This window comes from Leuciscus leuciscus (assembly GCF_965113295.1).
Source record: "Leuciscus leuciscus genome assembly, chromosome: 15".
Classification (NCBI taxonomy): domain Eukaryota; kingdom Metazoa; phylum Chordata; class Actinopteri; order Cypriniformes; family Leuciscidae; genus Leuciscus; species Leuciscus leuciscus.
The window spans coordinates 29,033,657-29,054,573 of NC_138739.1; the positions used below are offsets into that span (position 1 = coordinate 29,033,657).

A 20,917-nucleotide genomic window follows, 5' to 3' on the forward strand; every position below is an offset into this window, starting at 1 on the left:
GGACAAATAATTTGATGTTAGCAAGTGGCTAAGCAAACCAAAACAATTTAACCCTCTGGTGCTCCGAGCGTAGTGGTCAAAAGGACAGATTTATAAAAAAAAATCAATGAAATGAATGTACTATATTTTAGTACGATAATATTTTTATTTAATATTTTGTATTTTTAGGTGATTTTATGGTACTCAATTATATCTATGCAGTATCCATTTATTCACTTTTTGAGCATAAACTTTCATAAATGTTGAATGCTTTGGAGCACAGACTTAAGTTCTCTTTTTTAAAGACGACACTTGGCAGATTATTGATGAAGTGAAAAAAGTTTTAAAAAGTGAACCAAAAAAAACGTACAGAATTTGTAATGTACTGTTATGAAAAATGCACAAAATATAGTTTTCAACTATAAAACTGTGAGAAAATCAAATCCATAAAGTTGTGTTCCAAATTTGAGCTTGATATCTCAAAAATTTGCTTAAAGTAAGAAATTAAATAAATAAATAAAAACGTTAAATTTTCCGGTAAAAAAATTACAGAACAGATTTAGCTTTCAAATAGATTTAGCTATATTTAACGGTTACTTTTTTTGGTATTGAATGAAATATATATTTAATGTGTACAATTTATAGATTGTTTCCTTTAGGAACGTTCCCCTAAATTCTATATTCCGATATATTTAACCTGCTGTCATGTCTTGTTTGTATTATTCACACAAATCTTCTGTGGTTTTAAGTCTGTCAGACATAAAGTGGGAAACCTATGTAAAAATGATGGGTAACATACACAAGTTGAATAAACTGTTGACTAACATGCTTTAACTGGTATTTCTCTTACTATATCCACCATTTTGAATAGGCATTCTGGGATTGTTTCATAAAAACAATGTACACTATGTGACTAGGTTTTGGAATAGAGCTAATGTTCATAATGTTTCTAAAACTGTGTTGAGAAAATCAAGTAAATCAGTTAACTATTCTATACTGTAAACATTTTTATGCGTAATTCACAGATCAAGAGAATCAAAAGGCAATTCTTAGTGTGGAACCAATTACGCACTGTATCATCCTTCCCTTTGTGGTTCTGTGTAGTCCATATCATAGCAATTTGTTCCAGATGGAGTCTATTTTGGCATCCAATTCCAAAAGTCCAGAATGAATCCTTCTGTTATTAAACAAATTTTTTATCTGTCACACCCGTTAGTTTGTTGAGCACCACGAGATGTCGAGTATTCTGCAAATACTGTTATTTCATGTTAGGGAAGTGTAATTGGATTTACATTACTGCAATCTGCCCTCAGTGCATCATGCTGATTTTCACCCGATGGTGACTACAATGAGGAACAGCTTACCATATGCACCAAAAGGATTTATTATGCAAATTATACACTGAAATCAACAAGGAACGCTGGAACCGTATCGGTAAGCAGTGCAGCCAAACCAATCACAATAACTAACTCCCATTACATCCATATTTTTTATACAGAGGCTGGCTTATGTTTATTTACTCCTGCAGAGGTTTGCTCTGGTGTAGTGCAACGCAATGAGAATATTTAGTTTGACTTTATTTTGATGGTCCCTTTAACACATTCTGTTGACTATAAGTATAGTTACATCTACATATTTACTAACTCTCATTAGTAAAGTAAAGTAAAGTAAAGTAAAGTAAAGTAAAGTAAAGTAAAGTGTTAGTAGACTGGTAGGGTTAGGGTTAGAATAAGTTGACGTAATTGCAAAGATACTTGTAGTCAGTAGAATGTCTGTTGGGGGACCATCAAAATAAAGAGTTAGCAGATATTAAGCATAGAGTCTACTAATACTCTAATGAGAGTTAGTTGACATGCAATAGTCAACAGAATGTTCAAAAGGAACCAAAATAAAGTGTTACCGAATATTTATGCTAGTTTACATATACTTTTATGGCAGTTTCCTGAAATTTTGTCAAAACCTATACACCTATAAACTTGACCACAATTTACTTTTTTTTTTTTACTAGTCTTCATGTCGTTCCAAACCTGTATGACTTTTCCTCCATTAAACTAAAAATCATAGTGCTTCTATGTTCATTTTGTTTGGAGCTCGACAGCTCCAGTCCCCATTCACTTCCAAAGAGCAGCGTGAACATTCTGCTAAACGTCTCATTTTGTGTTCAACGGGAAAAAATTGACACCATTCGGGACTGTTTTGCATTAAGTTTTTCTCACGTTTGGAGACAGAAAAATGGCAACATACCAAAAGAAATATAAATCAGTTTACATACGAGACTATTTCATCCAAATGCTGCAGAAATGCAACAGTGGGTTTTAGTCTTTAACCATTTTAAAAGGTATTAGAACAGCTCATTTAGCAAATGAATGTCTCCAAATGATCTTCAATGTAGTCTAATGTAACTTTTAAGAATGCTTTAGCTTGTTACCAAGTCTTAAATAGACGTCAATGCAGCTGTAGGCCTCTAAACATTCATTTCAGGTACTTTACCAAACAAAATATTCATAAACATCGTGGTTTTACAACCAGTGTCTTCTTTAAAACAGAAAAAACAGCATCTATAAAGGCACCAGGATGTGACACAACTTGTGCAGCTGCTCCGTTTGAAACGCTTTCAGGCTTTGGTACGAGCACAATCTCGATTTCGCGGCCCCCGTGAGACAGAGAACAAAGTCAATGGGTTTTATGACCCTGAAGGCACACAAGGTGAACTCAACCGTCCCCATCATGTCCCGCGCCTTTCGGATGGCTCGCAAATACTGCATCTGACACCTCATTAACTTCGTCCGGGGCTTTAAACACAACAGAAACATCCGACATATGCTTAACCAAAGTGTAGCCTCTCATCTGTCCGTGACACATCTCCATTTAAACCGAGAAAAAAAAAAGGACGGGGGTTTTGCGAAACCCATCAAGCCCGTGTCAAGGTACAAACTTCAGGGCAGAGACGAATTACGCGACCAGTCTGGCTGCACAGTTTCAAGCCATTTAATCCCGCCGCTGACAATTAGACTGTCATGCCGTCGACTTGGAGCACTTTGTAGCTCAAGAGCTTGCACCTGCTGAACATTACTCTTATAAAAAAGAAACAAAACCGGGGAAAACATCACCATGCATCACGGTAGCGATACATCCTCTAATAGAGGGCGCCATCTGGCTGAGCTTGTACGCACCATCGCGCTTAAGTGCTTTACATCTGTTAATAGAGCGGCTGCGCCATTGTTTTCAGCGAGCGCTCTTAACCCCTCTGTTGCTCTCCTAAACGCTGCATGCACCTCGGGACGTCACCACGTTACCTCCGGATGACGATGCACAGGTTTCTAGGTTACTCCGGATATTGAAGCCACATATAGTGTTGTTGCACTAATGTCATATCAAATCCTCTTCATTGTAAATACCATTTACTTTTTGTTATTTTGCGGACCAAATTTTTTTGACATTGTAACATGGTATTCTCTGAATTACCTTGGGGTACTGAGTAAATACCATGTATATGAATAAGATAATCATTCAGTATCATGGTATATATAGTATAATCTACTGATACTATCACTTTACCATTGTTCTGTCAGTACCTTAAACTATATAGTTATTATTAAATGCTTAATAATAAACCGTGTTAATGTACAGAAATAACAAATTGATTTCACATTTTAAAAAAAAAGTTTAAAGTTTAAAAAATTGTAAGTTACAATTTTAGAAAATTTATGAAATTCATATAATTTATTGAAATAATATAATAACATTATTATTAATAATCAATCAATCATATATGCTTAATATTAAACGGTGTTAATGTACTTTTTTTAAATGTGCATGTCAGAGTAAATTTTTTATATTTTTTTTAAATCTCATATTACATTTTTTTAAATGTGTGAAATTCATTGAATTTATCAAAATAAATAAATAATAATAAAATATAATAATGCAAAATATGTTATTATAATTACTACTACTATTAATACTAACAATTGTTACAATTACTAACAATAATGTGGGCTTGATAAGAAATCTAATAAGTAAAATAATATTACTCATAAGAATATTTTTGATAATACTTAACACAGCGATACTTTATTGGGCCTGCTGACATTATAACTGCAATATTCCAAAAAGAATCCATATTGAATCCGAATCTAACTGAAACAACCTTGAATGAATCAGTCATGTCAGTCATGATATTGTTTATACACTACACAATGTGTTAAAATGGCTCATTGTGGTCCATATCATAATAATATTTACCAGATGTCGTCTATTTTATAATCCAGTTTCGCAAATATTTTATCTGTACCTCCATCTGAGCACAATGAGATGTTCTGCTAATACTTTGTGACTTCAAGTCAATGTTATTTCTAACACAGAGGATATTTCGCTCTAATAATATTCCACGCTTGTGCATTAACTAAAAGATGGAAATCTGAAAGCGGCCTCAGATGATGTGACAGCTGTTCTGCCGTTCAATTGTACTCTCGCCAGATGTCTTCAGATTGCAGCACGATTCCCTAAAAACCACTTCATGATGGAAAGATGGAAGAAGGCTTTTGTTTTCAATTTTAAAGCCTGATCCAAAAACATTTATTCTGTTTATTCAAGGCGGCACGCAATATTTCTCCGGCAACATTAGCTCTTAATATCGAACCAGATTCCAGTATAGTCCGTGCTTCCACAATGCGTTATACACAAGTCACAACCAATCAGAGCGAGTGTGTGCGCAGAGGCAGATGTATTGAATAAACCAGAGGTGCTGTGCCTGTCAGGGAGATGCAAATGAATGAATGAATGAATGAACGAGAAAAAAAAAACGTTATGAATATCTTATTTATTGTAGTCCTTGGAATATTTTTAACGCCAGCCGCGCTTTCTCGCCCAGGATTAATAATGCAACAGATTCCAATAGGTTCAATAATGGAAGGCAATCAGAAGAGCAGAGCTCACGCGCGCATACAGGAGCGTGTCCAACGCTGCGCATATTTCAGGACATCTCGCGCCCACAGGAGATCCGACAGTCTCTTTCAATTAAGTCAGTGTACGAGAGGCCAATTCACCCCAGCAGCTGTATTGCATGGTAATATGACATTGATCCCAGTCAAAGAGGATACAATCCAAACATAAGAGAGTGGTTGTTTTACACGGAGATGGATCATTTTTGCGAGGAATGAAAAAAAAAAAAAAAGCGTGGTTAAATCAAGGTTTCATGGAGACTTAACACTTGGTATTTACATCGTACAGCAAAGGTACTTACAAGAATACTAAGGTGCATGTCCAAAAGAAGAAAAAGAAAACAATAGTACCAGTGTTATTTTAGTATAAATGAGATACTATTATAGTTTTTATTAATATAGTTATTTTTGTATTATTATTTTTAGTAATTTTGTTTTGTGTTTTTAGTTCAGAAAAAAACACATTAGTAAAATACCAAAATACCATGCTAGAACCATGGTACCATGTCTAAAAACCATGAACTTATACCAGGTGATTACCATGATTCATTGGAATTTTTCATGGTAATCCTATGTTTGTGTGAGACATACTGTTTCATAGACATTTGCCATTGTAAAACTATGTTTTGTGACATTTACCATGGTATTAACATAGCTTCATGGACATTTGCCATGGTAATATCATGGTTTCATGAGCATTTACATGGTAATACCTGGTTTTGTGATGTTTACCATGGCATTACTATGGTTTTATGGACATTTGCCTTGGTAACACCATGTTTTTTTTTGTTTTTTTTTTACATTTACCATTGAAATATTGTGGATTCATGGACATTTGCCATGGTCATACCATGTATTTGTGACATTTGCCATGGTAATATCATGGTTTCATAAGCATTTTCCATGATAACACCATGCTTTGTGACATTTACCATGGCCTTACCGTGGTTTCATGGACATTTTGCCAGGGTAATACCATGTTGTTGTTTTTTGACATTTACCATGGAATTAACATGGTTTCATGGACATTTGCCATGGTCATACCATGTTTTTGTGACATTTACCATGGTAATATCACGGTTTCATGAGCATTTACCATGGTAATACCATGTTTTGTGATGTTTACCATGGTAATATCACGGTTTCATGAGCATTTACCATGGTAATACCATGTTTTGTGATGTTTACCATGGTAATATCACGGTTTCATGAGCATTTACCATGGTAATACCATGTTTTGTGATTTTTACCATGGCATTACAGTGGTTTCATGGGCATTTTGCCATGGTAATACAGTACCATGTTTTTAACACATACAATATACCATGGAAATAATATGCTTTGGACATATTAGAAGTAAAATCTAAATACTATTAAATACACCCCTACTCTTTCGAAAGACATCCTGGGATTTTTAATGACCACAGAGAGTCAGGACCTCGGTTTAACGTTTCATCCGAAGGACGGTGCTCTTTGACAGTATAGTGTCCCCATCACTATACTGGGGTGTTAGGACCCACACAGACCACAGGGTGAGCGCCCCCTGCTGGCCTCACTAACACCTCTTCCAGCAGCAACCTGGTTTTTCTCAGGAGGTCTCCCATCCAGGTACTAACCAGGCTCAGCCCTGCTTAGCTTCAGTGGGCAACCGGTCTTGGGCTACAGGGTGACATGGCTGCTGGTGGTATTTACATACTATATATCTATACTATTATGCATATCAAAGTACCATAATATTGACATCTGATGCTATAACTGTACCATGGTAGCACCTCAGTCATTTTGGTAAGCATTCGCATTCATACCAAAGAAAAAATTTATTCTATAATATAAACAGTTGCAGTCCTGCAGTCCAGTGAATTTCAGGATTGCTAATACAATGGGTGATGATAAAACAAACATGCAGCGCGAGATGGATGATCCGTGATGGAAAAAGCGCATGTATTGCATTGCGAGTGTCTTGACAAAACATTTGACAAACCGTCCTGTCTGTCTGACTTAATATTTGAAGTAGCAAGTGAGTACATCTGCATGTTATGCCACACATGGATAACCTCAGCCTCGTAGAGGAGGAGTGTGGCTTGACAGCTCTGGAGCTTTAATTGGACGAGGCTTTTATGGGACTGGATGGCGGCTTGTAAAAGATGGAACCGTATTAAATCTATATGTGATGCCATTGGGAGCGCCTTGCTGTTCCAGCCCCTCAGGTAATAAAGCTTGTGTTTTAACTTTGCATGAGAGCGCAAGCGTTTGGCCATTCCACGGTCAGTCAATTAGCCACAAAACTAATAATGTGCTTTGAAATCATCTGGTCAGTTAGCTGCAAGCTACTCATATGTTGCCAAACTATGCGCTTTACCGGGAATGACAAATGATATTGTCCGGTGTCGTGGTGTACAGTGTAAATTGGTACAGCAGTGCTGTTGACAAAAGAGGAATGAGCTTTGTTAAAGCTGAGCATAATTCACTGGGTGGCATGTTTTCCGAAGAGATTGGAAAAGTGCAATACTGCTGCATAAGCAAATGCCGTAAGGTGGCCATTATCCAATAAGATCTCATTGTTTGTTTAGATTATATGATAACGGGGCGTTGGGAAAGACAATCAGAGCAGTCGTGTGTCCTAATTATCAAAGCTTTCCTAAGACGGCTAAAACGTACAATCTGAAATTCTGACGCGAGTGCCATTTAGGAAAACTCAGCATTTGTGTTTTTGAAAGGTAAAGTGTGACATGAGATGGGATTTGCTTAAAATCAGGGCAAGAAATGTTAGAAAGGTTATGTAGTTTAGCATTTTTTTTTCTGAAATAGTTTATAACTCATTTTTTTTTTTTTTAAATGGCATCAGAATTAAACCTCAAAGGCTATTCACACTTCCGCTAAGTTTAACGCAAAAGGTTGCACGAAAAACTGAAGACATTTGGGAAATTTTGTATAGCCTAGTTTTTGTCAATCCAGAAGTAACGTTTGTTGTCTTAACACGATGAAAACCACGTGAAGGACCACAAGTTCACGTTTAAATGCACAGTTCTGTTCATCCAAAAGTTATACGTACTGACTTCTAAATAAGCCGAAAACAAACAGAACACGACTACGTTTAAATGCGTAGTTACACTGAAACTACAGCAGGTTTTTAAGTAGTCTAACAGTCGTCCAAGGATACATGACAAATGCACAGTTGGATATTTGATACATTAACTTTTTCCCCGCCATTGATGGAAATTTCCGTCATTTATGAGACAATGCTACTCCGCCATTGACATCAATTTCCGTCTATCCGTGTTTTTACTGTTATACGGTAGGGGGCGCACAACTTCTGAAAGAGTACTGAATCTCCAGATCAAAAGACAAGCGATTTCTTATGTAAGTAGATGCTTATGTAAAATAACGTCGTCATCAACATTATGCCTAATTATGCCTAATGTTACCGAATGAAATGTCGACCCAAGGCGAGGTATAGGACTGTGAAGGACTGGAAGGGGTGTTGATGGACTCGATCTACTACGTCTATGTTTTGGCCATCGTTCTGAATCCGATCTGGACGTAGTCTTTGACAAAAAACAAATTTTCTCAGCTTTTTGCTTAAAATGTTGCTTTTTTAAATTAAATTTACACACATTGAAGTGTTGATAAAAAAAAAGAATGCATGAAGCTAGAATAAATGTGTTATTTTGTTTAAAAGCAGAGGGTTTGTTCTTTCTTTTGGTTATTTTTGTGAAAATGATCATAACTGCTGGCAGTGCCTGGCAACTTAAAAAAACTCTTTTTTTTTTTAGAGTTGGCGCACAACGCGGGGCATGTACACGTGCTGGGTGAAGCTGAGCTACAATTGTATTTTATAGGTGCACCAAAATAATTTGTGGTCGCTCTACAGATAAATTATTGCTTTAGTCCAGCTAAAATTGTACTTTTAAAGTATAGGGGAGAGCCGGGATGATTGAAACGCAGGACGGATGAAACACTGAGATTTCCTTGAAAACCACTCACGTCAAGTACGTCAAATTTCGTTAGCACGTACAGCACGCAATGCCTACCATACCCGCGAAAACATTTCTTCTTTACGTCGTGCCGTTTTGGAGTTAAAGCCGCAAAGCTTTTTTTGAGTGCGGTAAGTGAATTCTTTCGGGCTGAACTTTTTTTGGACTGACAAGTTGTATTTATTGTTTCATGTACTATTGTAATGATAATACGGCAGGTGTATTAGTACTGAAACACATCCTTAAGTGTGCATTATCAGAGTTTTTTAGTTTAAGGGCAAAAGAGGTTTAAATGACAGGAGGCGCTGTCGGGACCCCGACCGTGCCTCCTGCCAGTTAAACCTGGTCATAGCCTATACTGTTCATAGATTCATATACTGTTCCTAGACTTGTGTTTCTTTTAATGCAAATTCATTTTCAATTACGCAACACATGTTATCTCTTCAATAATCATCAATTGTCCAATCTTCAATAAATTTCATTTATCGTCTTCTGGTTGACCTTGTTTTCTTCATTTTAACAGGCTATTCAACTAGCAAACACTCAATATGACTCGAGGAAGAAATGTAACAAAATTAATTGTAAACAGATTTGTCTGTCATCCTCAAAATAGCCTATTAGAAAGATTACAAAATGTGCATAGGCTTATCGCCTATTGTTTATTGGGCGACAGAACAAAAATGGTTAATATGAACCTTTAAATTAAAATAAATTACAAAATATGTTTGTAACAATATGTACATAAGTTACTTGTCAGGTATTGTTCACAAAAACAAGCATTAGATGAATAGTTGCCGTTTAAACTGTTATGTTTCAACCGTCCCACCCCGCTCAGGCGGGGCGATTGAAACAAAGCACAACTGCCGTTCAAAGTCACATTTTTGTTAAATCATTCTATATTTGTACCGAATAACACATGATAGTAAGAGAACACATATGTGAGTTGTTGATCACAACAAATTTTAAAAATCTATCTGTAACCTTATCTTAGGAAACAACATTTATCTGAAAAGTGTTTCAACTGTCCCGGCTCTTCCCTATGTAATCTTGTGAACTGACTGTGTGCGGTCCAGTTAACATAATGCTGTAAGAACGACCCCATCCCGTAAGAGAGGTAATGAAGCGCTGTTGCTCACCCAGTGTCTGATGAAACTCACCCGACACCGGGGTCATGGGAGTGGGCGGCAGACTGTTGATATTGAGTGCCCCCATCTGGTGGATCTGGGTGGTGGGAAAGGCCACGCTGGGCGCCAGGTAGCCTCCGTGACTGGCAGCCATGAGGGCCGCCTGCTGTTGCATCAGCTGCCGGATAGAGGAAACACAAAGCAGAAAGAGAAAAAGAGAGAGAGAAAAGTTACTAGAAGCACACAGGCTACATGGGGGCATGATGGATAGGCAGTGCTTCGCAGAGTAGAGGAGAAAGTAGAGCGGAAAAAGAGAAAAATGTGTCAACCTATGTTTAGTGAAAGCGTCCATCTTCCCAGTCAGAGGGCTGTCACAAGCCCCCTTGAAACATTTCAATAGCTGTCGGTCTGGCTCATTCTAATAGAGGGATCGACGCACATATTATTGTAGTCCTTAAGGGACCTGGGAGTTCGGAGTAGGAAAAATTGAATTGTATTCATTTTTTCCCTTTCAAACTTTAAGGTAATGCTTTCTTCATGGCCTTGACAGCGAAACTTCTTCCCCCCGCATTTTCCTTTATGACGTGACAGCCATCAAGGCTGAATATATCACAGTTACATTGAGGCAGATATTCTTAGATCCAGACCTCATGCATAAATTCTAGTTTTCACGCATCGTACACAAGAAACGTGTTTGTATGTCTCGCCTCTGCTAATAATTTGACCAATATTTAATTAGTTGGGAATGAAAATGAGGCTGGCAATGGATATTCAGGAATATGGAACAATGAAAAAACTAATACATACATTTAAAATAATCTCATATTCTTGTCATATGTGACCCTGGATCAACAAGTAGCACGGGTATATTTGTGGCAATGGCCAAAAATACATTGTATGAGTCAAAATTATCGATCTTTCTTTTATGCCAAAAATCATTAGGATATTAAGTAAAGATCAGGTTCCAGGAAGGTATTTTGTAAATTTCCTACCGTAAATATATAAAACATTTATTTTTGTGAGTGAATGCAGCACAATCGCGAACATAAATGGACAACTTTAAAGGCGATTTTCTCAATGTTTCGATTTGTTTGCACCCTCAGATTCCAGATTTTCAATAGTTGTATCTCGGCCAAATATTGTCCTATCCTAACAAACCATTCATCAATGGAAAGCTTAGTTATTCTATATGATGTATAAATCTCTATTTAAAAAATGTACCCATGTGACTGGTTTTGTGGTCCAGGGTCACAATATTCTTTTTCACTTGGAAATACGTCACATTACAGAAGTAAAATGGGTTATGAATGGCGTTTCACAAGTTATATCCACTGGAAATTTGTGTAAAGACGCATTTTCAACTAAAGTCTATTAGCAAGAACAATATTTCTGAAAAACGTGGTAGACACCAAACTATTCCCGTCCTGCAAAAGAATACTACAACTAATCAAACAGAATTCCTGTACATCACAGCATTTAGTCCCTGAAGAGGCCAAAAGTAAGATGCAACCTCATACAATAATCATCAAGCTTCCTCTCTTCATTTGAATGCTGAGGATGATATGGTTCATGTAGGCACATGGTGCTTTGCTCTCTGCCGGTGTTTTATCCCTAGATAGTAGAAAAGCATTCATTTTCTCTCATCGGCCTTGTCACTGAGCCTGAAAGATGCCGTCCACCCACAAAACAAATCTATAAGCCTCAACTGCACTATTATCTATAAACTCCTCCTTTCATTTGCATAATTCCATCAACAAACTGCTGAGGATCATCTATCATCCTACAGGTAATAATGTAAGGTAAATGTAAAAATTCAGCACAAATATGCTAAATAAACTAAAAAACTCGGCATTGTTTAACAATCGTACAATGGGAACATTTTAATTCAGAGGTATTCACATTTAAAAAAATAAAAAAATGTACAGATATTTTTTGCAGTCATAGGTTAGACCTATATTAAATATTCAGCTTAAATAAATAAATAAATAAAAATATTTCATAGAATCTATCTTTAACACAAGTGCATTTTGTCTTACTACACTGGCAGATTTTTTCACTTGTTTTAAATAAATTTAAAAAACGTATTTTCAAGATAATGGGCCCTATCTTGCACCCAGCGCAAGTGACTTTGTACACCGACGCATGTATCATTCCTATTTTGCACCCGCGCAAAGCGGACTTTTCCCTCCACAGAAGCACGTCGGTAAGTTAGGAAATACACTTGCGCTCCCTGGGCGGTTCAGCGCAAAGAGGAGGCGTGTTCCGGCGCAAACGTTCCTTCATGCTATTTTGCAGGTTAAGAAAACAATTGCGCCACTAACCAGGAAAAAATAGTTTAAAGTCAGTGGCGCGTTGCGCATGTTATTCATATGCTATTTTAAGGGCGCATGCTTGGCCATAATCAATGTAGCGTGTGCACAACGCGCATGCACTTTGATTCTCTCATCTACACAGAAGCAGCAGTTTTCATTTTTGCAAATCATACATTATTACGATAGATAGATAGATAGATAGATAGATAGACAATTTATTATAAAAGCATACATCTAGCTTACACATTTACCCAAATTATCATACGCCTGTTTAACCGAAGTTAATTTGGGTGGGTTTCTCCATTCAATGTAACTTCTCTCTTTTACGGCCGTGACGAGAGCGTTGCTCTCCTCGGCTGTGAACCGCTCCTGGCGCGCGCCTGGCAAATCCGCCCGCCGTTACAATAGCAATCCGCTATGGAAAAAGTGAGATGACGCTCTGATTGGTTTATTTCACGTTACTCCCAAACCACACCTATGAATAATGAAGCTACTTCAGACCAACCCATTTTAGATTTGCGCCTGGCGCAAGAGTCATTTATCCCGCCGGGAAAATAGCAACAGCGCCGAGACCCGCCCACAAAGTTACTTGCGCTTTGCGCTTGACACTTGCGTTTCAGATCGTTAAAATAGGGCCCATAGTCTATAAAAACGAATACATTTATAATAATTTATGAAAACAGTATAATCTTAGATTAATAAAATATGAAATCAAACTATCGTATCGTATGCAGTGTTGTTTCTTGAGGAAATGTCTCTTGTTTTAAGGATTTTTTCAAATCCTTCAAATATATGTATAAAACGCATTTCGCCGCCTGAAATGTGTTGCTAAATTGTCACGTAGGTGAGTTTGCAAGAATTTTGGAAGTTAAAAATGCGTCACGGACCACCGGTTTAATGCATTTGTCAACCTTCAAGACAGTCTGGTCTCTCTCCGCCATGTAATAGCCATGCCACAGTAATCAGACACTTTTGTGCCCATCTCTTCCTTCCTGCTTGAATGGGGAGTCAGAGTTAAGCTGGCTGGCTCTAGCCGGGTGACAGTTTACTAATGCCCTTTAAAAGCCAGAGGGACAGGCTTTGGGCAGAGCATAGTGCGGTGAGTTGAAGACTTCCATATTGTAATTTCCCTCCATGAACGGCTCGGATAATGTCGCCTTTCATGGCTGCCACCAGATTGCCTCAGATAACGATGTGGCATTCAGTTCTGCTCTTTAGGAATTAAAACAGAAAATTGGAGGCCCAAGCATGTAATTATGTTGGGGAGAAGTGAGCAACATCAATTTGTTCTTGGAGGAGGTGGAGGGGAGAAGAGGGGAAAAAAAGAAAAGAAAAACAAGGCCCTTCGGCTGTCGGCGGTCGAATGAGACTATTAAAAAAACATCTCTTGTGTTATCTCTGTTATTCTCATTTAAAGGCATAGTTCAGACAAAATGTAACATTTTGTCATCATTCACTCACCTGTCATTCTAAACCCTTTATTTCATGCGTAGAATATAAAAGACGTTTAGCAGAATGCTAGCTGATCCATTCAATACAATGAAATTGAATGGTGACCAAAATTTTTAATGTTTAGCGCAAGAATGTATGATCAAATTTTATGGCGTTTTCGTGTTTTCGATGAATATATTCCGTACAATGAAAGAAAATGGCGACCAAGATTTTCAGTGTTTAAAAACTGAATTACATGTTCAAAACTTACTAACATAAAGGTGTTATACGACTTTCGAAGACTTGGAATATAGCGCAATGCACTTTTACTGTGATTTTATGGTGATTTTGTATATACAATGAAAATATTCCATACAATGAAAGTGAATGGTGACCAAGATTTTTTATGTATACACTGAATTTAATTGATTAAATTTACTAACATAAAGGCTTTTTTTTTGTGTGTGTAGTTTTAAGTCTTGACAGCCATGGTCTCCACATGCTACTAAGAAGAACTGCGTAAAATAAAATCACACAAGTTTGGAACGACATGAAGGTGAAATAATAATTATAAATAATTACATAATTACAAATAATTATAACAATTCAACTGGGTGAACTATCCCTGAACATTTCAGAAACCAAAACATTACCCAGCATCCTGAATAGAAAGGAAGCATTCAAGCGCAAGCAAAAGGCACCAAATTGCCTTCAGCGAAGTCTTCATCACTGAGGTCGTAACCTTTTCTTCCTTCAAAATGGAGAAAAAAACAGAAGCGGCCACGGGAAGAAGTTGTCCGGGCCACGGCGTTCGTTTAGAGTCAGGCATGTGGGTTTTTTTATGGCTTGCCGGTGGCATTAGTCTCCCTCGGAGCCACCAGGCAATCACCTCTTTATCACTTGGCAATTATCTACCCAGAGCTGCTCTGTGTCTCTGCCCACCTCTGCCTGCATCACACATGACCCCTTACAGTCAGTCTGGCCCTGCTGCAGCGCACAGAGAATGGCGGGATGACTGGAGAGATATTTATAGAGAGACGAGAAATGGAGTGAGCTGAATGCGAGGACCCTGGTTATTAAGGTCCCTGGCCCTGTAAGATTGCCTGAAAACGGCTTCGCTCCTTTTTCTGCTGTTTGCTGAGGCACATCTTCAAGACTAAACTCAGAGATGGTGCCAACATCGTTTTGGTTGTACCAGAGCTTGTTTTAGGCCTGAAACATAGTTTACGCAAGTATGCAAGCGCAGATTTTAATGCTTGGTACTAATTAACATACATACATTCCTTCTTGGAATGCACTTTTTTTTGCAGTATTTTGTCTTGTTTCCAGAAAAAAAAATCTCATGCACATTTTTAGAGATTTTTTATATTAATCATAAAAATGTAATATTATTACAATTTAAAATAACTATTTTCTATTTTAAAACATAATTTATTCGAATGTTCAGCATAATTACTTCAGTCTTCAGTGTCACATGATTCTCCCGAAATCATTTGAATATGTGGATTTGGTGCTAAATAAACTTTTCTTATTATTATCAATGTTGAAAACACTGTAAAAAAGTTGATGTTTCAACTTAAAGTAAGTGTTCGTGGTGCTTTAAAATTTTACGTGAGTCAATTTGAAATGTGAAGTTGTACTAAGTGACAACTTGGATATTTGAGTTGACTAAACTTAAAATGTTACTGCAGCACGAACAGTTACTTTTTTTAAGCTGCAGTCAATAACTTTTGGCGCTCTAGCGGTTAATAAAAATAACTGCATGCGTCTTGTGGAAGAACATTGCAGCCGGACCTACTTCTCTTTGTTTATGTCTATGACGTGTCATGCAGGTACTGGGCTACTCCGCAGTGGTGCCGACCCGACCAGTCTAAAATAGTCCGAATATAAACACTTATTATAGGTGCACCATAGTGATTCAGGATAAGACAAAAACATGGTTTGGAAAATGGATTCACGATGTACTTGCTTATTATTTAAATTGTGTACATTTTGAACACAAAAAAAGTTACGGATTGCAGCTTTAAGTTGAAACAACATTATTTAATTTTTTTTACAGTGCAATTTTTCTTGCTTGATATTTTTCTGTAAACCATGATAAACTACAATTTAAAAGTCTGGGGTATGCAAGATTGGGTTCAATTAATCAGAAGTGACATTTCTATTTAAAAAAAAATGCAGTTTCAAACTTTCCATTCATCAAAGATTCTTGAATACACGATTCTTGATTCTTCATTCACAATGATTCATGATTCATGATCATCTTTAAAACAAGATACATTAATTTGAGAAGCAAAAATCAATTATGAATATGGTACGTAGTTAGTTTTGCACTAATGTCCACTGTAGCGCCCCCTGTGGCAATGCTGAGAATGCAACATGTATTTGTTTTGCTTCATGAATTACTTTCCAAGAATTCTATAAACATATCTTGCATATCTAAAAGCATTTACACTTACGCACATGTAGAATATGTTTAGGTGCGCTGAGTGCGCTTCCATTTATGTATTTTAGTCTTGTACATTTTGCGCAAAAAGGGTGTTTTTTATGCATAGTACATAGTCCTATTTCTGCAAAGTGTCCATTTACACCTAAAAAGACATTTCAAGTGAAGCATACAAAGTTCTGCTGAGAAACGAGGGGTGAGATTCTATATTTCAAAATAACACATCAATCATTTTGCTTTTTTTTTTTGATGGTACATAAGATTTTTTTTTTTTTTTACAAACGACGCATTAAAACTACAATGCTGTTTGAAACAGATGCCTAAAAAAGAAACAAATACTTTTAACGCTCTTCGAATATCAAACACTATTATATTTCCCAACAACAGGGGGCAATGTAGGTCAATAGCAAAGCATGTGCCCCCCTCCTCAGCGCCCTCCTCCCCAAAAACCCAGACAAACATTCCCCTCATTAATGTTGGCTTCAGAACATTCTGAAGTGCTTTCAAGCAATTTGTGCGTCATATTAATCTAATGCACCGTCTCTGGTGATTGGCGTCAAGTAAAAGAGATCTTTCTGGCTTTCCATCAACAGCCGCGCTTTTATTCATCTTCCAAAAAAAAAAAAGAGAGAAAAAAAGCCGAAAATGAAGATGGCTCCGCTTAGAAAAAGGAAAAAGATCAAACACGAGGCAGCGGGAGAAAAAGACAGATAAAAGCTGTTCGGCTTGTATTGACAAGAGCGTCTGAAAGAAAATTAATGTTTCTCGCTTTCATGGCGTGTTTATGTCACCCCCCTCCCCACACTCCAGAGATGAGGACGGGGCCGCATCTGATATTTTCAACATCTTCATGTAATACTGAATGATAAGCTGTTTGTCAGATTTAGGAGTTAGATGTACCTTTTTAAAAAAACGCATCTGTCTTTTGCCACGATGTTGTCAGCACTATTACCCCTCCAATTTGCGCTCAGATGCCCCCTCCTCTGCTCTGACTAAAATCCAATTTACTGGCTGTCAGCTCAACCCAGTAATCCTCTGCACAGCTGTGTTTGTGGAAGGAGCCTCTTAATTTGCTCGTCCTCCACGTTTCTAAATGTACCATTGCCATATCTGAAGCTAAACGTTAGCTTATGCTGTTTGGCGCAACGAATGCCTGTCAGAAACCCTTTCAGGCTCTGCTCAGGTGAGAAAATGAGTGAACAGTAGAACATGGAAAATGCTAGTGGAGTTAGCGACTTCCTAACTTGCTGCTACAATGCTAGCATGGCAGCTACACACTGCTAATGCACTAGTTTAGGTGTTTGATATGTTTTTAGTTCATTTCTAGGTAGTTGCTATGGTGTATTGTGTTTGCTGGTTGGTTACTTACTAGCCCAAGTCGAAATAGTCACAAAAAAGTGATATTTTGGCCATGATGTGAAAGTTTAGAAATATCATGAATGCATCTGGTCGCTACCAGCCCTATATTAATGTTAAGGTTGAGGGGTAGGGTTAGGGGTGATACTTGTTTCAGTGTTGTTTAAGCAATTAGCACTGTGATTTTCATGACCAATGAAAACTTTAGAATAGGCTGTGAGCCGGGTTTGCACTGGTTTAAGTTGTCTCTTAAATGCAGGATTTTTAGACTGTTTTATCATCTGCCAGACGGAAATTGTAAAGTTATTGCTTATAAAAGTTAAAGCTAACATCTACTAAACAAGCTGCACAATGTGAGGAAGGCTATCATTTATATCAAATAACACACTAACATTTACTACTTAGCATTTGCATTTGTTCAGAGTAACAATTATGAAGAAAGAATGTTTTGGGGAAATGTGTCCGAAATCACCCCCTATACCCTCATTCACTATTCCCTACATTACTAATATAGTTCACTTGAGGAAGTGAATGAAAATGAGTGAGTGAATTCACTGAATTCCCCGGAAGGGCTGCCGATTTTGCATAGTTTGTGCTTGCTGTTTAATAAACATTTGAAACTTAGCAAACTGGCAGCTCTAGTAGTAAGATGAAAATATTTATCTTGAACTCATGGAAACTATGTATAAACCTTAACTAAACAATTCAATAATCAATTAAAAATGTTTACCTTTATGATATTACGCTGTAGCCACATTGGACCAGTGGTTTGGTAAATGGATGGATGGATGATTCAGCTGCGGCTCAATCTTCTGATCAGACATGGGAATTTATTCAGCGCACGACTCTTACAGTGCATTATGAGTATTCTCTAGCCGTTGTGAATACCTCAGTCGTATAGCCGTTATTGCAGTGCATTGTGGGATGGAATGAGTGCACCCGATAACGTCCGTCCACTATGGTTTCGGACACCACTACAAATGCCTGTCCACTCAAATAGTGCCCTATTTAAGGGTATGGGGGCGATTTTGGACACAGCCTTAGTATCTTTAAAGTCTTCTTTTCTGGCTATTTTGACAATGTCGTCCATACCTTATACTGACACCTAGTGGTGTGTGGAAACAGCATTACACAAAATCATAAGTTGCCATGTGTATTTTTTGTTAACTAAAACTAAAGTCATCATCTCAGCCGATGTGCGTTTAACATTTTTTAAAAGTACATTTCATCACATGTAAAACTTGGAAATGAGAAAAAAAAATTGTGAGTGCCTTATTTCTATGTATCTGGTTTAAAATAATGCGCTTGTTTAGACAAGTCAAAAACAGAAAAGATAACGAGCAAAAAAGAAGACCCACTTAAAAAGTCGCAAACTTTGCCACAAGCTGAATGCGATATCATAAGGCAGTCGGTTTCGACAAGAGTGGGTTGTGGCTTAGGCTGGAGCAGTGAATTATAGAGAAAGTGTCATTGCCACTGCACCCTGCACCATCTCTGACACGGGAGATAAAAGTCACTGCCAACCTCTGGGAGCCACAGCAACCACCCTGCCTGCCTTCCCGCACGCTGCTCTCGGACCATTTGCATTTCCCGCGGACGCTTCGCATCTCATGAATGCTAATAAGGGTGTATTTTTCAGCATCCCGGCCCGGCCCCCACACGTCTTCTGCTGCCATGCCGCTGTCTTCCGCTGGTCGATGCCAACAATTAATCCTGGCATTTACAAGAAAAGATTTGTCTATGCTTATCAGTACATAAATATAAGTATATCTATCTACTCCATATAGAGGAACTAACTAGAAGGATAGTTACTCCCCAACAGTTTTATAGTATCTTCCCTAAAATTGAACTCAGATGTCCCCCATGAATGAATATTAGGTACTGACTCAAGCTCTCTGCGGCTTTTCAACCTCCCACGTACTGGAGGAACCGATGCGTGCTATAAATAGCAGGGTGAAGATTTTCCTATGGAATATTCTGAGTCACTCCGGGAACGTGAGCGAGGACATGTGGGCGTGCGGGGACGGGGAGGGCACATGGGCAGCTATGAGATCATCAAAACGTGTCGGGCCTGGAGGTGTCCAAGTGCCCCAGAGAGGCAGGGGGGTACTCACCGCATGTGCGTAGGTGCTGTAGGTGCTGAAGGGCAGGGCGATGGCAGGGTTGAAGATGCCAAACTGGCCCACCATCTGCTGCATGCGACGGATGGTGCGCTCCTTGTCCGTGTCGGCAAACTTGACCACCAGGCTGGACGACGCGCCCTGAGGGAGGAGAGAATCGGAGCCAGTCTGAGGAGAGAGGGCAGGCTGCGTTTAACCTCCCGCTTTGCAAGCGAGGATGACCACCACACAAAATACAACTCATAATGTACATAGATACTTGATTCTGAATTGGTGCGGTCACATTAGCAATATTACAGCAAAATTTTGAGGGGAAAAAAAGTAGTGATACGAACAGCGTGGCGAATTCACATGACCAACTTGAACATGAGCGAAATCTCCATGGGGAACTTTCTCACCCTCATGAATGTGTGGATTCTTATTGAAATTATTTGATTTTATGTGAAATTTTGCTGAGGAACGGTAAATGTGAACGCACCTTTACAGTAACACGCTATAGAATTCAGTGGAATTTTAGAGCAGGTCAACATGTTAACAAAGAAATCTAAATGGACTTGTGGTAAAGGGATTGTTCCCGGAAAATTCTGTAGTTTAAGTCCCATTCACACCAAGAATGATAACTATAAAGATGTTATCGTCCACACCAATGGATAATAAAGTTCTGTTTATTCTAAATGCGCACTGCGTCTGCTGCTTTAAATGCTTTTAAACTCTTTTAAGCAGAATTGATTCTGATTGGCTGTCGATGTTTTTACCATTCATAAGCTGGAAAAAAAGTGATTCCAATGTTATTGTTTTAGTTGTGGTGTGAACTTCCATATTCTCACAGAACTATAATAATTATACATTTTTTATAGTTATACTTATTGTTCTTGGTGTGAACTGCCTTTTACTCAACCTCATGTTATTTCAAGCCTGTATGGAAAACTAAATTAGAATTTTTAAAGAATATCCTGAATGGATATTAAAATAAAAGAACAATCAAAAAATTAAATAAAGGTGGTCCATACAACTTGCACGCAACTTATCAAATCTTTTGAAGCCATACAACAGCTTTGTCATAAATAAGTGAAATGGTAATAATTATTATAGTTCTGTAAGAATTTACGTACTATTATTATTATTTATGTACTATCTTGACATTTGCTGTAACTCTACTAAGCACATTTGCGAGAGTAAAAATGCTTGAATGAATCATTCTTGTGTGAATGATTCATTCTTTTGAGTTGGGT

At 37.8% G+C, this 20,917-nt stretch overlaps 1 protein-coding gene across 14 annotated transcripts in view; it reads right to left on the bottom strand.

Moving 5' to 3' along the window:
* celf5a (cugbp, Elav-like family member 5a) overlaps positions 1-20,917 on the bottom strand; it is a 218,230-nt gene that overhangs the window by 15,173 nt on the left and 182,140 nt on the right. For 5 of the 14 annotated variants that reach the window (XM_082138855.1, XM_082138861.1, XM_082138863.1 and 2 more), the window contains exons 6-7: positions 19,680-19,826; positions 10,033-10,198 (exon numbers count right to left, since the gene is read on the bottom strand). In XM_082138855.1, the coding sequence (XP_081994981.1) occupies positions 10,033-10,198; positions 19,680-19,826 (313 nt within the window). Of the gene's footprint in view, positions 1-10,032; positions 10,199-19,679; positions 19,854-20,917 lie in introns of all 14 variants that reach the window. The other 9 variants (XM_082138856.1, XM_082138857.1, XM_082138860.1 and 6 more) reach the window with 3 other exon arrangements.